The sequence below is a fragment of the Leptodactylus fuscus genome, chromosome 11, assembly GCF_031893055.1.
Source record: "Leptodactylus fuscus isolate aLepFus1 chromosome 11, aLepFus1.hap2, whole genome shotgun sequence".
In the NCBI taxonomy this organism is placed as follows: domain Eukaryota; kingdom Metazoa; phylum Chordata; class Amphibia; order Anura; family Leptodactylidae; genus Leptodactylus; species Leptodactylus fuscus.
This window is the reverse complement of record NC_134275.1, coordinates 12,905,456-12,930,524: the sequence shown is the minus strand read 5'-3', so window position 1 is coordinate 12,930,524 and position 25,069 is coordinate 12,905,456. Positions and strand designations below refer to the sequence as shown.

At 47.7% G+C, this 25,069-nt stretch overlaps 1 protein-coding gene across 3 annotated transcripts in view; it reads right to left on the bottom strand.

Annotated features, from left to right (window-relative positions):
* Window positions 1-25,069, bottom strand: part of GARNL3 (GTPase activating Rap/RanGAP domain like 3) — a 43,752-nt gene that overhangs the window by 7,117 nt on the left and 11,566 nt on the right. Inside the window, exons 1-18 of one of the 3 annotated variants that reach the window (XM_075260702.1) lie at window positions 22,360-22,461; window positions 10,654-10,723; window positions 6,584-6,658; window positions 6,107-6,206; window positions 5,465-5,583; window positions 5,008-5,072; window positions 4,846-4,909; window positions 4,730-4,756; window positions 4,500-4,575; window positions 3,616-3,714; window positions 2,873-2,976; window positions 2,499-2,607; window positions 1,298-1,343; window positions 1,117-1,223; window positions 920-1,035; window positions 510-614; window positions 324-398; window positions 134-245 (exon numbers count right to left, since the gene is read on the bottom strand). In XM_075260702.1, the coding sequence (XP_075116803.1) occupies window positions 134-245; window positions 324-398; window positions 510-614; window positions 920-1,035; window positions 1,117-1,223; window positions 1,298-1,343; window positions 2,499-2,607; window positions 2,873-2,976; window positions 3,616-3,714; window positions 4,500-4,575; window positions 4,730-4,756; window positions 4,846-4,909; window positions 5,008-5,072; window positions 5,465-5,583; window positions 6,107-6,206; window positions 6,584-6,658; window positions 10,654-10,723; window positions 22,360-22,409 (1,519 nt within the window). In that variant the 5' untranslated portion in view covers window positions 22,410-22,461. Of the gene's footprint in view, window positions 1-133; window positions 246-323; window positions 399-509; window positions 615-919; window positions 1,036-1,116; window positions 1,224-1,297; window positions 1,344-2,498; window positions 2,608-2,872; window positions 2,977-3,615; window positions 3,715-4,499; window positions 4,576-4,729; window positions 4,757-4,845; window positions 4,910-5,007; window positions 5,073-5,464; window positions 5,584-6,106; window positions 6,207-6,583; window positions 6,659-10,653; window positions 10,724-22,359; window positions 22,462-25,069 lie in introns of those variants that run through there. The other 2 variants (XM_075260703.1, XM_075260704.1) reach the window with 2 other exon arrangements.

Sequence of the window (25,069 nt, the reverse complement as noted above, 5' to 3'; positions counted from 1 at the left end):
CAGGGGCTCCATCCACCAACTGAGGGTCCTGTGACCCGGGAAAGGAAACCTCCGCTGCAGGAGTGACAGATCCAGCACTGCCATGACATCACTACTCCACTCCTGTGATGTCACTAGTGACAGGTGCACTCACCGTCTATTAGCAGCACGCCGCCGTCTGTGGAGACCAAGAGAGACGGACCCCAGGAATCTCCTCCAGTAGCTTCATAAGAGAAGTTGGTACAGAAGCTCTGAGACTCCCAGGGCTGTGAAGAGAAAGATTGGAGCGTCCAGATCCCTACCAAGTAACAGACACTGGAAAGAAGACATTACACAGGTCCCACCTCTGTCCTGCACAGTCCCGTCGTTGCCAAGCTGGTCGGAGCGTCTCCTCGTACAATTGTTTTTAGCTTCAGGGCCTGGAATGGAGAAGATTTTTCGGACATTACACACTGAGCTGACCTGCTGTGGCTAGAGGCCACTGTACATGAGTGAGGGGCTCGCTGTGCCCGAGGTGGGAAGATGCTGACCTGGCCAATACGGACAAACTCCGCTTGTCGCGCTTCTTCTTTCTTCCTGGCAGATTTGGGGGATTCCGGCAGAACGTCACTGAACGACCTTCTGTTCAACATGTTCTAGAAAGAGCGTGAGACCTTGGTTATTGAGGTGCATCACAATTTCCCCCACACCCCATGGAGACCACCTGCCTGGGAGTTACAGAGGTGATGCCTGCAGCTTATAGGCAGTTCTAGTGCAGCTCCTACTCATCGTCTATGACTCGCTGTAAGGAGTAACAGGACTGAAATCTGGAGCCTTGGCGAGATGACGGCGCAGAGCAGATGTTCTGGATCAAGCGCTCAACAGACAGATTGCAGCGTTGGCGACGAAGAGTCAAATATTTCCCAACAATTCGGAGAGAACTATCAACATGGAGGATTACCTTATGTAAATCTGGCATCAGATCCTGGTACAGGGAGCGGATCAGCATGTCCAGGGTGCGCTGCCTCTTCTGAGCAAAGGTTGGGGTCTCCAGAGTCGCCTTCTCACCGTTTATTACTTGTAGAGAAGCAGAATGGCGACAGTCAGTATGGAGGCTGCACAGAGGCGCAGACACAGGCAGCGGCTGGAAACACTCACATTTTACTAGAAGAAAATCCCTGAATTCCTGGTGGTCAGTGAAGACCGGTGGAGACGGCAGAGGAGGCCCAAATAATGGGACGCTTTCCTCAGAGAATATTCTTAGCCTGTAGGATTGAAGGATGATATAAAAATGAATGTCAGTGCGGCAGCAGCGCCCCCATCAGACCACAGCACTCACCTGTAGCTGTCATTCTGCTTGTGATATCGCACTAAGGCAAAAATATCTGCCATGTACATTAAGGAAACAGAGAATGTGAACAGACTGAGACCCCCCCCAACACAAAAGGTGCGGCCTGTTGTGCCTGGTGTGACCCTCTGCACTACGTCCAGCAGGTGACAGTACTGGTGCTGTGTGCAGCTGCTACGACATGGGCACATCCAGGGCCGCACATCTAATTAGGTACTTTTGGAGGTGGCGGCCTCAGGCGGCACTTTTGGAGGGGGCGGTGGCCACAGGACTTTTTTTATTTATTTATTTACCTAGTCCAGGACAAGACCGCTCTGAAAATAAACTGAAGGTCCCTATCATGAACTGGTTTGGATTTCTGCGTCTGAGCGCAGGGTCATCACGCCTCCGGGTGGCATCACTTTTGCCAGGTGAAGAGGAGGCAGCGGCCAGGGATCACAAAGGTAGGTAAGTAAATACTTTGAGTTAATAGGCTGCTACTTGCTGGAGTATCCCCAGCAGGTAGCGGCTTATTTACTTACCTCCCGGGACCTGCTCATGGCCGCCCCCCCGCTTCCTCTTCTGCTATAGGACGCGGGGGGCAGCTCTAAGCGGGCCCAGGCCGTGAACCCACTACCACATGATGTCTGACACATTACCATATAGGCCCGAAGCCTGCTAGGAGTAACATCTGACCCCTGAGTATAATAATAGTGGCCCACCCCTGAACTATGTGGCATAATAGAGTTGCAGGGGCTGCTGTGGGGCAAAATAGAGCAGGGGACACTGTGGGAGATATATATATATATATATATATATATATATATATATATATATATATATATATGGGTTGGGTTCATGGAGAAGTGAGGAGACAAAGATGTCTGTGTTGCACACTGTACAGAGTCAAGTCACAGCTGGAAGAAGTGGTCATGGCGGTCCAAAGGGAAGAGATGGGAAATGTGAGAAGACATCTCCTGTGAGTAACAAAATATTACTGCATTGTATTTACTGTAATGTTATCACTGGCACCCCCTCCCCCCCACTGCCTGAGGTGGACGATCAAAAGCAAAACCATATCGCCTGCCCCCCCCCCGTCTTCAGCCTGGGAGGAGGGGGGGCGTCTCTTGATGATCCGCCCCAGGCAGCAGAGAGGTTCACCACTGGCCACATCTGACCCATCAGCGTTGTTTTCTCCCCACTACTTGGATACGTGTGAAGTGGGAGCGGATCATGGATGGTTTGAAGGATGGAGATGATTCTTCCCCTTCCTGGAAAACGATGGTCACAATGTCATTTCCAATGTGACGTTTTCTTTCTACCTGGAAAACACAGATATCATTTTTAGTCTTCTCAGGTCAGTCTAACCTAGAACGTGCTTGGGTCTACCAGAAGAAAGCCGGGCCCTCCCATTGTCCTAGATCACCTGCTACACGAAGAAACCTCAGGTATAATAGGGGCCAGGCACTGCATGAGAAAACACCAATCGCAGCATTGGGAGTTCAGCTCTGGATGTGACTGTAGTAGAAGAATTGAGTCTGCAGCTCTGCATGTGACTCTAGGACACAGCACAGGAAGATGACATACCTGCTGCTTGTTTTCTTTAGAGTACGGCAGCATTGTGGAGACGTGGAACATGATCTCGTGGCCTTGGTAAACCGTGTATACAGAATGTGTTCCCGTTGTGTCGTCTGCAAACAAATACAAAAAAGGTCAATTTAGAGAATTTATTGAGCCCCACCCATATGTATGATCAAGAGGTCACAGTTGCATTGTGGTCTATGGGAGTCAGAAGAAGGCTCTAATAGATGTGCACCAAAGGAGCAGAAAGGAGGACTATATATATCTATAATACATACTGTATGACACTTTCAGGGCTCCTAGGACTGTATATCTATAATACATAGTGTATGACACTGTCAGGGCTCCTAGGACTGTATATATCTATAATACATAGTGTGTGACACTGTCAGGGCTCCTAGGACTATATATATCTATAATACATAGTGTGTGACACTGCCAGGGCTCCTAGGACTATATATATCTATAATACATAGTGTGTGACACTGACCCAAAAGTTTGTGCAACAAAATATTAAGGGAAGCGTCATGGCCGTGTCATGAGCGAAACACAAAGTCTGACTTTCATTTCTTTATTCTCAGAGAATTGTTATTTCTTGTATCCGATTCCAGATATTTCTGGGACCATTGGGGTTTTTTTATGTCATTACACGAGGGGGCCTATAATTGTGTCCTCGTGTGCAGACGCTCCTTACTGCCTATGGACTGGGTGACCATTACCAACCCTAGGACACATTGTGGGGCTCTTACTTTTGGTGTCTAGTCCCCCCCTGTATCCGATCCAGCTCTTTAATAGTATGGTGTCTCCAAGCAGGTTCAGTAATTTCTGGAAACCTTCACTTCCGGCCTCTAAAAGAAAAGCAGAGCCTTAGTATTGAGGGGTGGGGGCTGCGCTCACTGACCTACCTCTCATATATAGCAGCTGTGCTACCCCTCCCCAAAAATCACCATGTGGGAACCACATGATCGTTTACACATCCCCAATATGGGGTGTCGGCTGTGTCACCTCATCCCTGGATCACTCCAAGCAAATCATCTGCTGCAAGAAAAACGTCTCCATCTCCACTTCTCAGATCGGTCTCCTCCCCAGACTGTCTCCAGTGAAGTCTATGGAGAGGAGCTCCGGCATGCTGCTGCAGATAACAGTAAGTTGTTATAACCTCCTGTTACCTGCAGCAGAACCTCCGTGTCTCATACTTGGCTCTCCTTCCTCCTCACACATCACTGAAGATTCAGAGCAAAGGATCCAGACAACTGGAGAAAAAAGCATTATTCTCCAAACTGAAGATCAGCATCTATAGACCTCTGTGCCCAGGATGTCATATCTATACCCACCACCAACTCCTGCAGTGCGACTGCGCCTACCACCCTCTAATGTATGTATGATTGCGCCCCCCACCCTCTAATGTATGTATGACTGCACCCCCCACCCTCTAATGTATGTATGACTGCACCCCCCACCCTCTAATGTAAGTATGACTGCGCCCTCCACCCTATAATGTATGTATGACTGCGACCCCCACCCTCTAATGTAATTATGAGTGCGCCCCCCACCCTTTAATGTAAGTATGACTGCGATGTGATTGTGCCCCCCCGCCTATGGTGTGACTGCAGCCATCATTGCAGATTCTCACCATTACTGAACATCTCATCATCCGTTAATTGACCGTCTTTGGCATAAAGAACTCCAAACTTAAAATTCACTGAGCCCTGAAGAAAGGGAGAGAAGGAATTACTGAGAGATCTTCCCCAGCCTCTAGAGGCGCCGTCTACACCAAGGTCACTGGGTCAATGAGAGTTCATGAAGCAGAACTTGCAGGAAATCATACAGATTAACAGTTGGGGGCGCTGCAGGGAGTCTCACCTCCTGTTCTTCCAAGACCAGCAGATCCTAATGATTGGGAGAGAGACAAAAGTCAGCAAGAGCAGCGCAGACAGTAGAGGGCGCCGCAGTACGGAGAAACATGGCAGCCGGCTCACCTTCTGAATTTCGGGGTTAAGGATTTCCCTGGGACCTTTCTCTAATTTGTCCAGGTTCATGGCACTGAAAAAGAAGATATGACCAATTTATGCGGCTGATGCCCCGAGTACAGGAGACCCCGCCACCCGGACACGCCTGCAGCAGCGCCCCCCTCTGCTCACCTTAGAATACACTTTACTGATAAGGTCTTTGTGGGGCAATAAGAAAGACAAATTTTCTGTGTCCCCTGAATAATGAGAAAGAAAAAACACAATCGCTAAGACATCTCAGACAGAGTGAGCAGCGCCTGCGCCAAAAGCCCCTTCCCATCCTCCTCCATAAACGCCCCTTCCCGTCCTCCTCCATAAGAGCCCCTTCCCGTCCTCCTCCATAAGAACCCCTTACCGTCCTCCTCCATAAGAGCCCCTTCCCGTCCTCCTCCATAAACGCCCCTTCCCGTCCTCCTCCATAAGAGCCCCTTCCCGTCCTCCTCCATAAACGCCCCTTCCCATCCTCCTCCATAAGAGCCCCTTCCCGTCCTCCTCCATAAGAGCCCCTTCCCGTCCTCCTCCATAAACGCCCCTTCCCATCCTCCTCCATAAGAGCCCCTTCCCGTCCTCCTCCATAAGAACCCCTTACCGTCCTCCTCCATAAGATTGCTCGGTATTGGGGAACACGCTGATTATTCTGGTCAGAAAGAACAACAGATAGGAAGAATGGATTCCGCTCTGCGTCGGTTCCTACGTAATTCTGATGGACTGAGGAAGCAAAAGCAAAAAAAAATAAAAATAAACTCTTGGAATGTGTGAAGCCCACCATACGACTCATACTGAGAGTGCCACCCACCATACGTCTAACCACAGAGAGATCCGCCCTCCATATGTTTCCCACTGAGAGTGCCAACTGCCATACGACTCCCACTGAGAGTACCGCCTGCTATATGTCTCCCAGAGAGATCCGCCCACCGTATGTCTCCCCGCAAAGAAAGCCAACTGCCATACATCTCCCACAGAGAGATCCACCCGCCATATGTATCCCTCAGAGATCCACCCGCCATATGTCTCCCAAAGAGAGCCACCTGCCCTATGTCTCCCACAGAGAGATCCGCCCCCCCATATGTCTCCCACTGAGAGAGACAACTGCCATACGACTCCCACTGAGAGTGCCGCCTGCCATATGTCTCCCTCAGAGCTCCACCCTCCGTTGCATCACATGTTGGGGGACCAGTGATCCGTAATAAGTGTGTGCGGGGGTTATGCAGATATTTTGGGTTGTATGTACCTTTTCCAAGAAAATACTTGAAGTACCATCGTGTGTGGTATTCTGGGTTCTCCAGGTGAACGTCCGTCCGTCTCCAGACCCCCGGCGTGTAGTCACTGCTCTGAGGGATGGAAGGAAATGGGAGTATTACGACAACTGGAATAATGTCAGCAAAACTCAATGTGGAAAATAATCAGAGACCATTCATCATCCATGAGTGGACATACAGCCATAAATGTCATTACATGGCGGTATACTGGTGATATGGGGAGGTAGGTGTGTTACATGGCGGTATACTGGTGATATGGGGAGGTAGGTGTGTTACATGGCGGTATACTGGTGATATGGGGAGGTAGGTGTGTTACATGGCGGTATACTGGTGATATGGGGAGGTGGGTGTGTTACATGGCAGTATACTGGTTATATGGGGAGTATACTAGTTACTGTATATGGGGTAGTCATAAGGGGGTGCACGGAGTTGTCAGCCATCAAATCTACCTCATCTGATGATCCATTCTCTACCCGGAATCTTCCAGCTCTCTGTATAGCTCCGTCAGCGTCACTGGAGATGAGCTGTGGAAATAGAAGTCATTAAGGGCTATGCTGTATATACTATACAGTAAGTGTATACAGGTGTATATAGGTGCATATAAGTGTATATAGGTGCATATAGGTGTATATAGGTGTATATAAGTGTATATAAGTGCATATAGATGAATATAACTATATAGGTGTATAAAGTGTACATAGGTGTATATAAGTGTATATAGGTGTATAAAGTGTATATAAGTGTATATAGGTGTATATAAGTGTATATAGGTGTATAAAGTGTATATAAGTGTATATAGGTGTATATAAGTGTATATTGTACTTTGATTTCTCCAGTGCATTCAACACCATTCAGCCAGAGCTATTGAGGGAGAAGCTGAACCTTGGTGGTGTGGACCATCACCTGTCCAACTGGATTCTAGACTACCTGACAAACCGCCCTCAGTATGTGAGAGGCCAGGGTTGTGTCTGACACTGTGATCTGTAGTACAGGGGCACCACAAGGTCCAGTTCTTGCCCCATTCCTCTTCACACTGTACACTGCTGACTTTTGGCACAACTCCTCCAGCTGTTACTTACAGAAGTACTCCGATGACTCTGCTATAGTAGGCCTTATCACTGATGGCGACGATAGGGAATACAGAGACTTAAACTGGGATTTTGTTGAATGGTGCCAGCGGAATCACCTCAGGATTAATGCTGAGAAGACCAAGGAGATGGTGGTGGACTTTAGTAAACGGAGAAGTGCTCTGACCCCGGTGGAGATCCAAGGGACATGTATTGAGATAGTCAGGACCTATAAGTACCTGGGTGTGCTCCTCAATAATAAACTAGACTGGACCGATCACCTGGAGGCGCTGCACAGAAAGGGCCACAGCAGACTCTACCTGCTCAGGAGGCTGAGGGCCTTAGGAGTCCAGGGGACACTTCTTAGGGCCTTCTTCAACTCTGTGGTTGCTTCTACCATCTTTTTCGGCGTGGCCTGCTTGGGTAGCAATATACCAGCCAGGGACAGAAATAGACTTGACAGGCTGATCAGAAGGGCCGGCTCTGTCCTGGGGAGCCCCCTGGACCCAGTACAGGTGGTGGGTGACAGACAGATACTGTCCGTGGTGACCTCCATGCAGAAGAACAAATCCCACCCCATGTATGAGACCGTGATAGCACTGGGCAGTACTGTCAGTGACCGACTGCTTCATCCCAAGTGTGAGAAGGAGCTATCGGAGATCCTTCCTCCCAACCGCGACCAGGCTGTATAATCTACATCAGACCAAGCAAAGATCACTCCTCACAGAAAACTAAATGATTATGAAGTCTTCCTTCTTTCTTCTTCTGTTCCTTAGCTGCTATGGACTCCTAGTATATCTTCTCATCTTAGTATATGTGTGTGTCCTCAAACCTGTGAGGAAACCAAAGAAAGCAGACACGGCCCCTGACTGTGATAGGACCCATCATAGACACGGCCCCTGACTGTGATAGGGCCCATCATAGACACGGCCCCTGACTGTAATAGGGCCCATCATAGACACGGCCCCTGACTGTGATAGGGCCCATCATAGACACGGCCCCTGACTGTGATAGGGCCCATCATAGACACGGCCCCTGACTGTACTAGGACCCATCATAGACACGACCCCTGACTGTAATAGGGTCCATCATAGACACGGCCCCTGACTGTAATAGGTCCCATCATAGAAACGGCCCCTGACTGTGATAGGGCCCATCATAGACACGGCCCCTGACTGTGATAGGGCCCATCATAGACACGGCCCCTGACTGTAATAGGGCCCATCATAGACACGGCCCCTGACTGTGATAGGGCCCATCATAGACACGGCCCCTGACTGTGATAGGGCCCATCATAGACACGGCCCCTGACTGTGATAGGGCCCATCATAGACACGGCCCCTGACTGTGATAGGGCCCATCATAGACACGGCCCCTGACTGTAATAGGGCCCATCATAGACACGGCCCCTGACTGTGATAGGGCCCATCATAGACACGGCCCCTGACTGTGATAGGGCCCATCATAGACACGGCCCCTGACTGTACTAGGACCCATCATAGACACGACCCCTGACTGTAATAGGGTCCATCATAGACACGGCCCCTGACTGTAATAGGTCCCATCATAGACACGACCCCTGACTGTAATAGGGCCCATCATAGACACGGCCCCTGACTGTAATAGGTCCCATCATAGAAACGGCCCCTGACTGTAATAGGTCCCATCATAAAAACGGCCCCTGACTGTAATAGGGAACATGATAGACACGGCCCCTGACTGTAATAGGGCCCATCATAGACACGCCCCTGAACACAACCTCAACCTTCTGAGCATGAGGTGTCCTGTCACTGGGATATCCACTATGTATCTATAGGGTCCTTAGATGGAGAAAGGTCGGTTATTACACCTATTCACACCTGACATTACAACAAGTCACCCATAAGACATGCTGAGAAAGCCTGGCTGTGGCCCTACAGGGGGCGAGATGTATGCTAAGCAATCTCCTGGTCACATGAAGGGATCTGCGGTGGCCCACAAGGTGTCTCTGCTACCCCATCGCTCTCTGAGCATTCAGGTATGAACTGTAATCCTCAGTGCTGGGAGTAGTAATGTGAATCTGTGACCCGTTAGTGCGAGCGCTCTAACATCTGACAGCCCTGAAGCCCCTCCATGTCCACTCCGCGGCAGTGACAGAAGAGACACTTCACTACAGTGACAGCAGAGACCCCTCCACTACAGTGACAGCAGAGACCCCTCCACTACAGTGACAGCAGAGACCCCTCCACTACAGTGACAGCAGAGACCCCTCCACTACAGTGACAGCAGAGACCCCTCCACTACAGTGACAGCAGAGACACAAACATTTCTCTCCTGCCAGGAATTATATCAGATCTGGTCTGGATACCATCATGGGCTGAGGAAACGACTCTAGAAATACCCTTGGGGGTACAAGAATCAGTGAGGGGGAGACCCAATTGTCACCCATATTGTATCCTCAGCCCAAGCGTCATATGAGCCCCATGATGTGGCCACGCCACTCTCCCTGGTGTGCTGAAGACATGCGAGTCCTGGCTAGACATTAACCCATGACGCCTGCTTGCTGACGCTCTCCCCAAGATATTAATTACAAGCGACTGCAGGAGCCGCAGGGTCTGGGGAATGGCTGGAGGAATTACATTACATTGTGAGGGCTCCAGAGAAATCCATCAGACCGAAAGCATCTCCATCAAACAGACCTGAGACCCCCAGGACACACGGCTCTCCCATCACAAATACCTGAAACCACCAGGACACACGGTTCACCCATCACACATATCTGAGAGCCCCAGGACACACAGCTCGCCCATTACACATATCTGAGACCCCCAGGACACACGGCCCACCCATCACACATACCTGAGAGCCCATGGACACACAGCCCACCCATACCTGAGACCCCATGGACACACGGCTCCCCATTACCCCCAGGACACGCGACTCTCCCATGCCACCCCCATGAAGGGGGGGGGGGGGCACTGACAGAGGGAGACTCCTAATGGCTCCAGTTGCTGTATTATTTGTCCAATCCCAGGAGACACCAGGTAAGGAGAAGTCCAGTCCTGCCATCTTGTGTTCAGCCAGCAAAGGTCTAACCTTAAAGGAGTTGTCCAAGATATTGGGTTTTCTGAGCCATCATTGGTTAGGTGATAAATATCTGATGGATGTGGCTGCTGGCTCTGTGTCCGGCCTAGTGGCCAAGTGCCGGTACTGCAGCTCTGAGCCGAGTGCAGCGATGGTGCTGGGCCCTATATATTGTGTATAGGGCAGGTGTTACAAGGAGCCTCGTACAAGTGATCGGTGCGGAAGACATTTCTGGAAGATGCTAAGGATTTCTTGGACAAGCCCTTTAAGCCCCCATAATACTGTGATAGGCAGCACACATACAATATATTACATAATGTGTATACACAGGACACATATATACTCTACAGCACACACCCATATAATGGCATGGAGGAGACGTCACTCACCAGCTCCACCGATCCGTAGTGTTTTCTGCTGAATTCTCCTCGTCTGCAGCCCAAATCTTCTGAGACGGAGCTGGAAGAGAAACGCTTCATTAGTAACCATAGCGAGCCGTGCGGAGAACAAGTACTGCAGGCAGGCAGGCAGCAACAGCAGCAGCAGCAGCCAGCGAGGAGGGGTCTGCTAATGAGGAGGAGGAGGGGGACGCTGCTGCAATAAACAGACTGCTGCATCCTCAGCATCCGCTGCTCTCTGTTATCACCCTAACCCTAGGCCAGGGGCAAGGAGGCGGCTACAACTGGCAAACCTCTGACCATGGACATTGACTCATGGTCACTGGGTATGGTTAGTGATGGCTGGAGGGAATCCAAGAAGAGGAGAGAAGAGGTGAAGAGGAGATTTAGGGTCACATACTATATTAACCCTTTCACTGCCAGGGGGCTCCGGATATTTAGCACCCCCGGTAGTCGGAGCAATTTTCACAGTTTTGAGACGGACAAATCAAACCTAAATAGCAACGTTAACAAACCATCCCCCCCCCCCCCCATACCTATAGATTTTCTTACAGTAGACACCTGCAGCAATGTCAGAACGCCACTTGTTACTGTCTACGAGCCGGCGCCTTCATGCAAATTTGATTTAGAGTGAATGTTTGATTAAAGAAAAATGCAAATAAATGTAAATTAGTGACTAAAAGTGGATACCAAACAAAAAATGCCGAAATATAAGAGGCCAACATGTGCAGAGGTCATATATATCACTAAGGACTACACCTGTATATACATATCACTCAGGACTACACCTGTATATACATATCACTCAGGACTACACCAGTATATACATATCACTCAGGATTACACCTGTATATACATATCACTCAGGACTACACCTGTATATACATATCACTCAGGACTACACCTGTATATACATATCACTCAGGACTACACCGGTATATACATATCACTCAGGACTACACCTGTATATACATATCACTCAGGATTACACCTGTATATACATATCACTCAGGACTACACCTGTATATACATATCACTCAGGATTACACCTGTATATACATATCACTCAGGACTACACCTGTATATACATATCACTCAGGACTACACCGGTATATACATATCACTCAGGACTACACCTGTATATACATATCACTCAGGACTACACCAGTATATACATATCACTCAGGATTACACCTGTATATACATATCACTCAGGACTACACCTGTATATACATATCACTCAGGACTACACCGGTATATACATATCACTCAGGACTACACCGGTATATACATATCACTCAGGATTACACCTGTATATACATATCACTCAGGATTACACCTGTATATACATATCACTCAGGACTACACCTGTATATACATATCACTCAGGACTACACCTGTATATACAGATCACTCAGGACTACACCTGTATATACATATCACTCAGGACTACACCAGTATATACATATCACTCAGGATTACACCTGTATATACATATCACTCAGGACTACACCTGTATATACATATCACTCAGGACTACACCGGTATATACATATCACTCAGGACTACACCGGTATATACATATCACTCAGGACTACACCTGTATATACATATCACTCAGGACTACACCTGTATATACATATCACTCAGGACTACACCTGTATATACATATCACTCAGGACTACACCTGTATATACAGATCACTCAGGACTACACCGGTATATACATATCACTCAGGACTACACCTGTATATACAGATCACTCAGGACTACACCGGTATATACATATCACTCAGGACTACACCGGTATATACATATCACTCAGGATTACACCTGTATATACATATCACTCAGGACTACACCTGTATATACATATCACTCAGGACTACACCTGTATATACAGATCACTCAGGACTACACCTGTATATACAGATCACTCAGGACTACACCGGTATATACAGATCACTCAGGACTACACCGGTATATACAGATCACTCAGGACTACACCGGTATATACATATCACTCAGGACTACACCGGTATATACATATCACTCAGGACTACACCTGTATATACATATCACTCAGGACTACACCAGTATATACATATCACTCAGGACTACACCTGTATATACATATCACTCAGGACTACACCTGTATATACAGATCACTCAGGACTACACCTGTATATACATATCACTCAGGACTACACCTGTATATACATATCACTCAGGATTACACCTGTATATACATATCACTCAGGATTACACCTGTATATACATATCACTCAGGATTACACCTGTATATACATATCACTCAGGACTACACCTGTATATACATATCACTCAGGACTACACCTGTATATACATATCACTCAGGACTACACCTGTATATACAGATCACTCAGGACTACACCTGTATATACATATCACTCAGGACTACACCTGTATATACATATCACTCAGGACTACACCGGTATATACATATCACTCAGGATTACACCTGTATATACATATCACTCAGGACTACACCTGTATATACATATCACTCAGGACTACACCTGTATATACATATCACTCAGGACTACACCTGTATATACAGATCACTCAGGACTACACCTGTATATACAGATCACTCAGGACTACACCTGTATATACATATCACTCAGGACTACACCGGTATATACATATCACTCAGGACTACACCGGTATATACATATCACTCAGGACTACACCGGTATATACATATCACTCAGGACTACACCTGTATATACATATCACTCAGGACTACACCGGTATATACATATCACTCAGGACTACACCGGTATATACATATCACTCAGGATTACACCTGTATATACATATCACTCAGGACTACACCTGTATATACATATCACTCAGGACTACACCTGTATATACATATCACTCAGGACTACACCTGTATATACAGATCACTCAGGACTACACCGGTATATACATATCACTCAGGACTACACCGGTATATACATATCACTCAGGATTACACCTGTATATACATATCACTCAGGACTACACCTGTATATACATATCACTCAGGACTACACCTGTATATACATATCACTCAGGACTACACCTGTATATACAGATCACTCAGGACTACACCGGTATATACATATCACTCAGGACTACACCTGTATATACATATCACTCAGGACTACACCGGTATATACATATCACTCAGGACTACACCGGTATATACATATCACTCAGGACTACACCGGTATATACATATCACTCAGGACTACACCTGTATATACATATCACTCAGGACTACACCTGTATATACAGATCACTCAGGACTACACCGGTATATACATATCACTCAGGACTACACCTGTATATACATATCACTCAGGACTACACCGGTATATACATATCACTCAGGACTACACCGGTATATACATATCACTCAGGACTACACCTGTATATACATATCACTCAGGACTACACCGGTATATACATATCACTCAGGATTACACCTGTATATACATATCACTCAGGACTACACCTGTATATACATATCACTCAGGACTACACCTGTATATACATATCACTCAGGACTACACCTGTATATACATATCACTCAGGACTACACCTGTATATACATATCACTCAGGACTACACCTGTATATACATATCACTCAGGACTACACCTGTATATACATATCACTCAGGACTACACCTGTATATACATATCACTCAGGACTACACCAGTATATACATATCACTCAGGACTACACCGGTATATACATATCACTAAGGACTATACATATATATATGTTTTGTGAGGGTCTGGGGTTGCTAGATGGGGTGGCATAGACACACAAGACCAGTTTCTTTTAGTCCAAAACAAAGGTAGAGTTTATTTTCACTCAAAAAGGCAGTGCAGCAACAAAGGAAACAATACAAAAATAAATACCTGCCCGGCTAAGCTCTAACTAAACATAGAATAGGTTACCTCACCTAGAATAACAGAAATCCAAAAAAAAAGCCAGTAGAATCATTCAGGACACAGCTCCACAAATATGACCTCTCTGTTTGCTCTGCAGCCAAACTCTGCCAAAGTGTTGCTGCTGGAGCTGGCTTCTTAAGCCTCCTTGACGAGGAGACTCTCTACAGCTGACGGAACATCCCCAAAGTGTGGACTGGAAGGGGGTGGAATGACAGGTCCCACTACCAATCCTACCCGTCATTCCTAAAAATCCAGCACAGTATTGAGCATTTACCAAAATTCTCAGCAGATGAAAGTTGTCTGCTGAGAACAAACATTCCTTCTGGAGTTATCTCATCTCACTCACCTGAGTAGTCTGGGTACACCCCCTCCATTACCTGACCAGCCATCGGCTTACAATATATATATCACTAAGGACTACACCTGTATATATATATATAGTGTTGGCCAAAAGTATTGGCCCCCCTGCAATTCTGTCAGATAATCCTCGGTGTCTCCCAGATAATGATTACAAGCACAAACTCTTTGGTAATATCTTCATTTATTTTGCTTGCAATGAAAAAACACAAAAGAGAATGAAAAAAAAGTCAAATCATTGATCATTTTACACAAAACTCCAAAACTGGTGCGGACAGAAGTATTGGCGCCCTCAGCCTAATACTTGGTAGCACAACCTTTAGACACAATAACTGCGCACAACCGCTTCCGGTAACCAGCAATGAGTTTCTTACAAGGCTCTGCTGGAATCTTAGACCATTCTTCTTTGACAAACTGCTCCAGATCCCCCCTGAGATGTGAAGGGGGCCTTCTCCAAACTGCCATCAAGAGATCTCTCCCCCTCCCCCACAGGTGTTCTATGGGATTCAGGGCTGGACTCATTGCTGCCACTTTACAAGTCTCCAGGGCTTTCTCTCACCACCATTTTCTAGTGCTGACCTGAAGTGTGTTTTGGGTCATTGTCCTGCTGGAAGACCCCTGACCTCTGAGGGAGACCCAGCTTTCTCACACTGGGCCCTACATTATGCTGCACAATGTGTTGGTCGTCTTCAGACTTCATAATGCCATGCACACGGTCAAGCAGTCCAGTGCCAGAGGCAACAAAGCAACCCCAAAACATCAGGGAACCTCCGCCATGTCTGACTGTAGGGGGCGTCTTCTTTTCTTTGAAGGCCTCTTTTTTTCCCTGTAATCTCTATGTTGATGCCTTTTCCTACTTTTGTCTCCTCTGACCAGAGAACATTCTTCCAAAACGTTTTTGGCTTTCTCATGTAAGTTTTGGCAAACTCCAGCCTGGCTTTTTTATGTCTCTGGGTAAGAAGTGGGGTCTTCCTGGGTCTCCTACCATACAGTCCCTTCTCATTCAGACGCCGACGGATAGTACGGGGTGACACTGTTGTAAACATATACTATATACACTACACATTACATATATACACACAAATCAAATCAAGCAAGCTTTATTGGCACGTCCGAATAGATATTTGCCATTGCCAAAGCTAGTAAAGTGTGTGGGAGGGGGAGAGTTGGGGTTGGGGGGGGGGGGGGGGAGCGTGGTAGGTATGGGGGGTAATTTGGGGTATAATAGTCCATGGGGTCTCATCTTCCTCTTGCTTGGTGACAGCTGGACACGTATTGGGCAGCGATCTCCACAGTGGCCTCTTCTTCTCCCAGTAGGATGTAGAGTTTCCTCTTCTCATCTGCAGATATGAAGTCTGGGATGTGGGCAGAGAGTCTTTGGTAGTAGACGGCCCTCACAGCTGAGTATTTGGTGCAGCGTAGCAGGACGTGGCCTCGTCTCCTAAGGCCCCCTGGTCACAGTGCTGGCACAGTCTGTTCTCCCGTGGCTTGTACGTCTGCCTGTATCGCCCCGTCTCTATCTCTAGGTTGTGGGCACTCAGTCTGTACCGGCTCAGGGTCTGTCTGTGTTTGGGGTGGGGTATTCTCTCCAGGTAGGGGGCCATGGTGTAGTCTCTTTGCAGTGACTGGTACACGAAGAGTTTCTTGGAATTATTTATTGCGCTTCTCCATTCCTCGATGTACCGCTCTCTGTCTCTCTCAATGGCTCCTTTTATTTGAGCCTTGTTCACGGCATGTTAGGGGTTTTGGCTTGGCAGATAGCTTATGCTTGGTTGGGGTGGGTATCGAGTTAGCTCAGGGCTCTGTGGCTCAGCCAGGCTTGGTGGTGGTAAGAGCCGGGGCTGCTGCCCTGTATGTGTGTCCAGAATGATAGCGCCCTCTTCTGTATGGTGAGCCATAGGGGGAGTCTGCCTAGCTCTGCCCGGCATCCCATGATGGAGTTGCTGCGATGGACATGGAGGAGGTACTTGCAGAACTCCAGGTGGAAGGTCTCTGTTGGGCTGGACACTGTACACATATACAGTATACACTACACATTTATATATACACACTGTCCCCATATACTATATCAAATCAAATCAAACAGGCTTTATTGGCATGCCCGAATAGATATTTGGCATTGCCAAAGCTAGTAAAGTGTGGGGGGGAGTTGGAGTCGAGGGGGAGAGTATGGGGGGGTGGGGGGGGGTTGATTTGGGATATAACACACTACACATTATACTGTATATACACACTGTCCCCATATACTATATAATGTATATTACACATTATATATACAATCTAGACATCCAAATCCTCCTAGAGATATGGACCCGGGCAGAAGACGAGTCCCTAACGCCAAAGGGCTACAAGGAATTCTCCGCGCCTAGAAAAATAAGACCATCAAACATGGCCGCCACTCAGGAGACATACTAATATGGTTTAAGGAGGAGCTCAAAGAACACGTAAAAACTACTAAACGTGGAACCAATCACATATGGATAAAAAATAAGCAGCTCCATCCTCAGCGGCCAACAAGGCATCTATCTCTGTGCAGTATACATCCCCCCACCAGGGTCCCCCTACCATGATCCCGACACCTACGAGGTCCTACAAAGGGAAGCTGCCCAATTCCAACCCAAAGGCAGAGTACTGATATGCGGAGACCTCAACACAAGGACAGGCAGGTTCCTCACACAACACGGGGTCCTCGGCAAGAGCCAAGCAGGGTTCATGCCAAACCACCGCACCATGGACCATATCTACACCCTGCACAGCCTCATCAAGACGCACGTCCACAACACCAGAAGAGGCAAGATATTCGCCTGCTTTGTAGAATTTAAGAAGGCGTTCGACTCAGTATGGCACCCAGGCCTGCTCCTAAAACTCCTAGAGAGTGGAATAGGAGGAAGAACGTACGACGTCATCAAGAGCTCCTACACCGGAAACCAGTGAAGTGAGAAGGTGAATGGGAAAAGGACAGCATACTTCCAACAGGCCCGAGGGGTCAGACAAGGCTGTAGCCTGAGCCCAACGCTCTTCAACATCTACATCAATGAACTGGCTACAGCCCTGGAGGCCTCACCAACCCCAGGCCTCACCCTGAACAACCGTAAGGTGAAGTTCCTGCTATACGCCGACGACCTCCTACTCCTTTCCCCGAGAAAGACCTCCAAGAAAGCCTGTCAGTGCTGGAAAAATTCAGCACCACATGGGCTCTACCCATCAACCACAAGAAGACCAAAGTCATGGTATTTCAGAAGAAGGGCCACAACAAAGCCCCCACCCCACAATTCACACTGAACGGCTCCACTCTGGAGAAAACCAACAGCTACACCTACCTGGGGCTGGAGCTCAGCCAATCAGGAAGCTTCAAAGCAGCAATAGAAACCCTGAAAGCAAAAGCCTGCAGAACCTTCTACGCCATCAGAAGACAACTGTATCACCTCAAACCACCGGTGAGGGTCTGGATGAAGATATTTGACGCAGTCATCTCCCCGATCCTTCTCTATGGCAGCGAGGTTTGGGGCCCAGCCACCTACCCAGACCAGTCAAGGTGGGATTCCAGCCCAACAGAGACCTTCCACCTGGAGTTCTGCAAATACCTGCTCCATGTCCATCACAACACCTCCAACATGGCCTGCAGGGCAGAGCTAGGCAGACTCCCCCTATGGCTCACCATACAGAAGAGGGCGCTAGCTTTCCAGGCGCACATTCAGGGGAGCAACTCTGACTCCTACCACCACCAAGCATGGCTAAGCCACAGAGACCTAAGCAAACTCGACACCCCCAACTAAACAACAGCCAACCACCAAACCAAAAACACTAACAGATGATAACCAAGGCCGAAATAAAGGCAACCACAGAGGCAAACAGAGAGCGGTACATCGAAGAATGGAGAAACGAAATAAATAACTCCAAGAAACTCACCATGTACCAATCCCTACAAAGGGACTACACCATGGCCACCTACCTGGAGAGAATACCCCACCCCAAACACAGACAGACCCTGAGCCGGTACAGACTGAGCGCCCACAACCTAGAGATAGAGACGGGGCGACACAGGCAGACGTACAAGCCACGGGAGAAGAGACTGTGCCAGCACTGTGACCAGGGGGTCCTAGAAGACGAGACCCACTTCCTGCTACACTGCACCAAAGACTCAGCTGTGAGGGCCGTCTACTACCAAAGACTCTCTGCCCACATCCCAGACTTCATATCTGCAGATGAGAAGAGGAAACTCTACATCCTACTGGGAGAAGAAGAGGCCACTGTGGAGATCGCTGCCCAATACGTGTCCAGCTGTCACCAAACAAGAGGAAGATGAGACACATGGCTATTAAACCCCCCATGGACTATTAAACCGCCCACCTACCACCCAAAAGACCACTAAGCCCCCCCATCACTCGTCTACCCCATACCCACCGATAACCACACACCCCAAACAAGAACGACAAGAACTTAAGGGCACTCAAACCCCCAACCCCAACCCACGGACCCCGTACTCACCGCCTTCCACCACCCCCAACCTCCTTTTTGCTTTGGCAACACCAAATGTCTTATTCTACAGTAATGCTAATAAAGCTCATTTGTATTTATATTTGTACTATATACACTACACATTATATATATACACACACTGTCCCCATATACTATATACATTACACATTATGTATACACACTGTCAGTATATACACTACTCATTATATATACTGCACACATATATTATATATATTACACATTATATATATACACACACTGACCCCATCTGCTATATACACTATACATTATATACAGTGTTGGCCAAAAGTATTGGCACCCCTGCAATTCTGTCAGATAATACTCATTTTCTTCCAGAAAATGATTGCAATCACAAATTCAATGGAAAACCACTAAAAGAATTGTCAAAAAGACAAATTGGATATAATTCCACACCAAACATAAACAAGGGGGTGGACAAAAGTATTGGCAATGTTTGAAAAATCATGTGATGCTTCTCTAATTTGTGTAATTAACAGCACCTGTTACTTACCTGAGGCACCTAACAGGTGGTGGTAAAAACTAAATCACACTTGCAGACAGTTGAAATGGATTAAAGTTGACTCCACCTCTGTCCTGTGTCCTTGTGTGACCACATTGAGCATGGAGAAAAGAAAGAAGACCAAAGAACTGTCTGAGGACTTGAGAGGCAAAATTGTGAGGAAGCATGAGCAATCTCAAGGCTACAAGTCCATCTCCAAAGACCTGAATGTTCCTGTGTCTACCGTGCGCAGTGTCATCAAGAAGTGTAAAGCCCATGGCACTGTGACTAACCTCCCTAGATGTGGACGCAAAAGAAAAATTGACGAGAGATTTCAACGCAAGATTGTGCGGATGGTGGATAAAGAACCTCGACTAACATCCAAACAAGTTCAAGCTGCCCTGCAGTCCGAGGGTACAACAGTGTCACCCCGTACTATCCGTCAGTGTCTGAATGAGAAGGGACTGTATGGTAGGAGACCCAGGAAGACCCCACTTCTTACCCAGAGACATAAGCCAGGCTGGAGTTTGCCAAAACTTACCTGAGAAAGCCAAAACCGTTTTGGAAGAATATTCTCTGGTCAGAGGAGACAGAAGTAGGAAAAGGCCTCAACATAGAGTTTACAGGGAAAAAAAGAGGCCTTCAAAGAAAAGAAGACGCCCCCTACAGTCAGACATGGCGGAGGTTCCCTGATGGTTTGGGGTTGCTTTGCTGCCTCTGGCACTGGACTGCTTGACCGTGTGCATGGCATTATGAAGTCTGAAGACGACCAACACATTGTGCAGCATAATGTAGGGCCCAGTGTGAGAAAGCTGGGTCTCCCTCAGAGGTCAGGGGTCTTCCAGCAGGACAATGACCCAAAACACACTTCAGGTCAGCACTAGAAAATGGTGGTGAGAGAAAGCCCTGGAGACTTGTAAAGTGGCAGCAATGAGTCCAGCCCTGAATCCCATAGAACACCTGTGGGGGAGGAGGAGAGATCTCTTGGTGGCAGTTTGGAGAAGGCCCCCTTCACATCTCAGGGGGGACCTGGAGCAGTTTGCCAAAGAAGAAGAATGGTCTAAGATTCCAGCAGAGCCTTGTAAGAAACTCATTGCTGGTTACCGGAAGCGGTTGTGCGCAGTTATTGTGTCTAAAGGTTGTGCTACCAAGTATTAGGCTGAGGGGGCCAATACTTCTGTCCGCACCAGTTTTGGAGTTTTGTGTAAAATGATCAATGATGTGACTTTTTTTTCATTCTCTTTTGTGTTTTTTCATTGCAAGCAAAATAAATGAAGATATTACCAAAGAGTTTGTGCTTGCAATCATTTTCTGGGAGACACCGAGGATTATCTGACAGAATTGCAGGGGGGCCAATACTTTTGGCCAACACTGTATACACACTGTACACATACTATATACACCTATATACATTTCACATTATATATATATATATATATATATATATATATATATATATACACACACACACATTGTCCCTATATACTACATACGCTACACATTATATATACACTGTCCCTATATTTTATATACAGTACACATTATATATTATATATATATGTATATACACATTGTCCCTATATACACTACACATTATATACACACTGTCCCTATATACTACATACGCTACACTGTCCCCATATACACTACACATTATATACACACACTGTCTCTATACACTATATAGCTATAGACACACTGTCCCCATATACTATATACATTACACATTATATACACACTGTCCCTATATACTATATACACTACACATTATATACACACTGTCCCTATATACTATATACACTACACATTATATATATATATATATATATATATACACACACTGTCCCTATATACTATATACACACTGTCACTATATACGCTACACATTATATATACACACTGTCCCTATATACTATATACACTACACATTATATATATACACACTGTCCCTATTTACTATATACACGACACATTATATATACACACTGTCCCTATATACTATATACACACTGTCTCTATATACTATATACGCTACACATTATATATATATATACACTGTCCCTATATACTATATACACTACACATTATATACATTGTCCCCATATACTATATACACTACACATTATATACACACTGTCCCTATATACTATATACACACTGTCTCTATATACTATATACACTACACATTATATATACACACACTGTCTCCATACACTGTATAGCTATATACACACTCCGTGTCCCCGGTATATACCCTGATGTCTTCTCTCCATTCTCTCCCCCCACTCACTGCCTGTCACTACCGCACACATCAGCCGCAGGTGTGTACGAGCCCCCGCTGACCATGCCGTTACCGCTGGCTGAAGCTGAGCAGTTTGGTGGACGCAGCGTCTGGACAGTCCATGATGGGCTAGAATGGCCGGGGTCGGGCGGACATGTCTCCCGTGCACCTGAGCTGCAGCCGCCCCCTCCCCTCCTCCTCCTCCTCGGCACAACCGCAGCTGCTGGAATGTCGCATTCCCTTATCAGGGGGGAGTGCGGCTCATCCGGCCTCCGTGCACACCCTGCGGCTCCTCTAGCCAGCCTCGGACTCTGTGCAGGTTCACACCTGGCAGTTGTTTGACTCGGTTCCTGTTATGATGCGATCCTTTTACTAGGCCCTTCTGTGCAGACAAAGGTGCAGATGTGAACATGGCCCTACCTAAGAAGGTGTAAAATCTGTACAGACCTAAGTCCTGTTCACACAGCAGAGACTGAGAACCTTCACTGAATACACCCGGGCTTAATCCTCTGTATATACCCCAATTTGGGTGGAGTGGGTGACAGATACCGACAGCCGAGATAGCAACAGCCGCGACACCGACAGCCGAGATACCGACAGCCGAGATAGCGACAGCCGCGACACCGACAGCCGAGATACCGACAGCCGAGATAGCGACAGCCGCGACACCGACAGCCGAGATAGCGACAGCCGAGATACTGAGACACCGACAGCCGAGATACCGACAGCCGAGATAGCGACAGCCGTGACACCGACAGCCGCGACACCGACAGCCGCGACACCGACAGCCGAGATACCGACAGCCGAGATACCGACAGCCGAGATACTGAGACACCGACAGCCGAGATACCGACAGCCGAGATAGCGACAGCCGCGACACCGACAGCCGAGATAGCGACAGCCGAGATACTGAGACACCGACAGCCGAGATAGCGACAGCCGCGACACCGACAGCCGAGATAGCGACAGCAGAGATACTGAGATACCGACAGCCGAGATACCGACAGCCGAGATACCGACAGCCGAGATAGCGACAGCCGCGACACCGACAGCCGAGATAGCGACAGCCGAGATACTGAGACACCGACAGCCGAGATAGCGACAGCCGCGACACCGACAGCCGAGATAGCGACAGCAGAGATACTGAGATACCGACAGCCGAGATACCGACAGCTGAGATACCGACAGCCGAGATACTGAGATACCGACAGCTGAGATACCGATAGCTGAGATACTGAGATACCGACAGCCGAGATACTGAGATACCGACAGCCGAGATACTGAGACACCGACAGCCGAGATACTGAGATACCGACAGCAGAGATACTGAGATACCGACAGCCGAGATACTGAGATACCGACAGCCGAGATACTGAGATACCGACAGCCGAGATACCGATAGCAGAGATACTGAGATACCGATAGCAGAGATACTGAGATACCGACAGCAGAGATACTGAGATACCGACAGCAGAGATACTGAGATACCGACAGCCGAGATACTGAGATACCGACAGCTGAGATACCGACAGCCGAGATACCGATAGCCGAGATACTGAGATACCGACAGCCGAGATACTGAGATACCGACAGCTGAGATACCGACAGCCGAGATACTGAGATACCGACAGCCGAGATACTGAGATACCGACAGCCGAGATACCGACAGCCGAGATACTGAGATACCGACAGCCGAGATACTGAGATACTGACAGCCGAGATACTGAGATACCGACAGCCGAGATACTGAGATACCGACAGCCGAGATACCGACAGCCGAGATACTGAGATACCGACAGCCGAGATACTGAGATACCGACAGCCGAGATACTGAGATACCGACAGCAGAGATACTGAGATACCGACAGCAGAGATACCGACAGCCGAGATACTGAGATACCGACAGCCGAGATACCGACAGCCGAGATACTGAGATACCGACAGCCGAGATACTGAGATACCGACAGCAGAGATACTGAGATACCGATAGCTGAGATACCGACAGCCGAGATACTGAGATACCGACAGCAGAGATACTGAGATACCGACAGCCGAGATACCGACAGCAGAGCTACTGAGATACCGACAGCCGAGATACTGAGATACCGACAGCAGAGATACTGAGATACCGACAGCTGAGATACTGAGATACCGACAGCAGAGATACTGAGATACCGACAGCCGAGATACTGACAGCAGAGATACTGAGATACCGACAGCAGAGATACTGAGATACCGACAGCCGAGATACTGAGATACCGACAGCAGAGATACTGAGATACCGACAGCTGAGATACCGACAGCCGAGATACTGAGATACCGACAGCCGAGATACTGAGATACCGACAGCCGAGATACCGATAGCAGAGATACTGAGATACCGACAGCAGAGATACTGAGATACCGACAGCAGAGATACTGAGATACCGACAGCCAAGATACTGAGATACCGACAGCCGAGATACTGACAGCAGAGATACTGAGATACTGACAGCCAAGATACTGAGATACCGACAGCCAAGATACTGAGATATCGACAGCCGAGATACTGAGATACCGACAGCAGAGATACTGAGATACCGACAGCCGAGATACTGAGATACCGACAGCCGAGATACTGAGATACCGACAGCCGAGATACTGAGATACCGACAGCCGAGATACTGAGATACCGACAGCAGAGATACTGAGATACCGACAGCCGAGATACTGAGATACCGACAGCTGAGATACCGACAGCCGAGATACCGATAGCCGAGATACTGAGATACCGACAGCTGAGA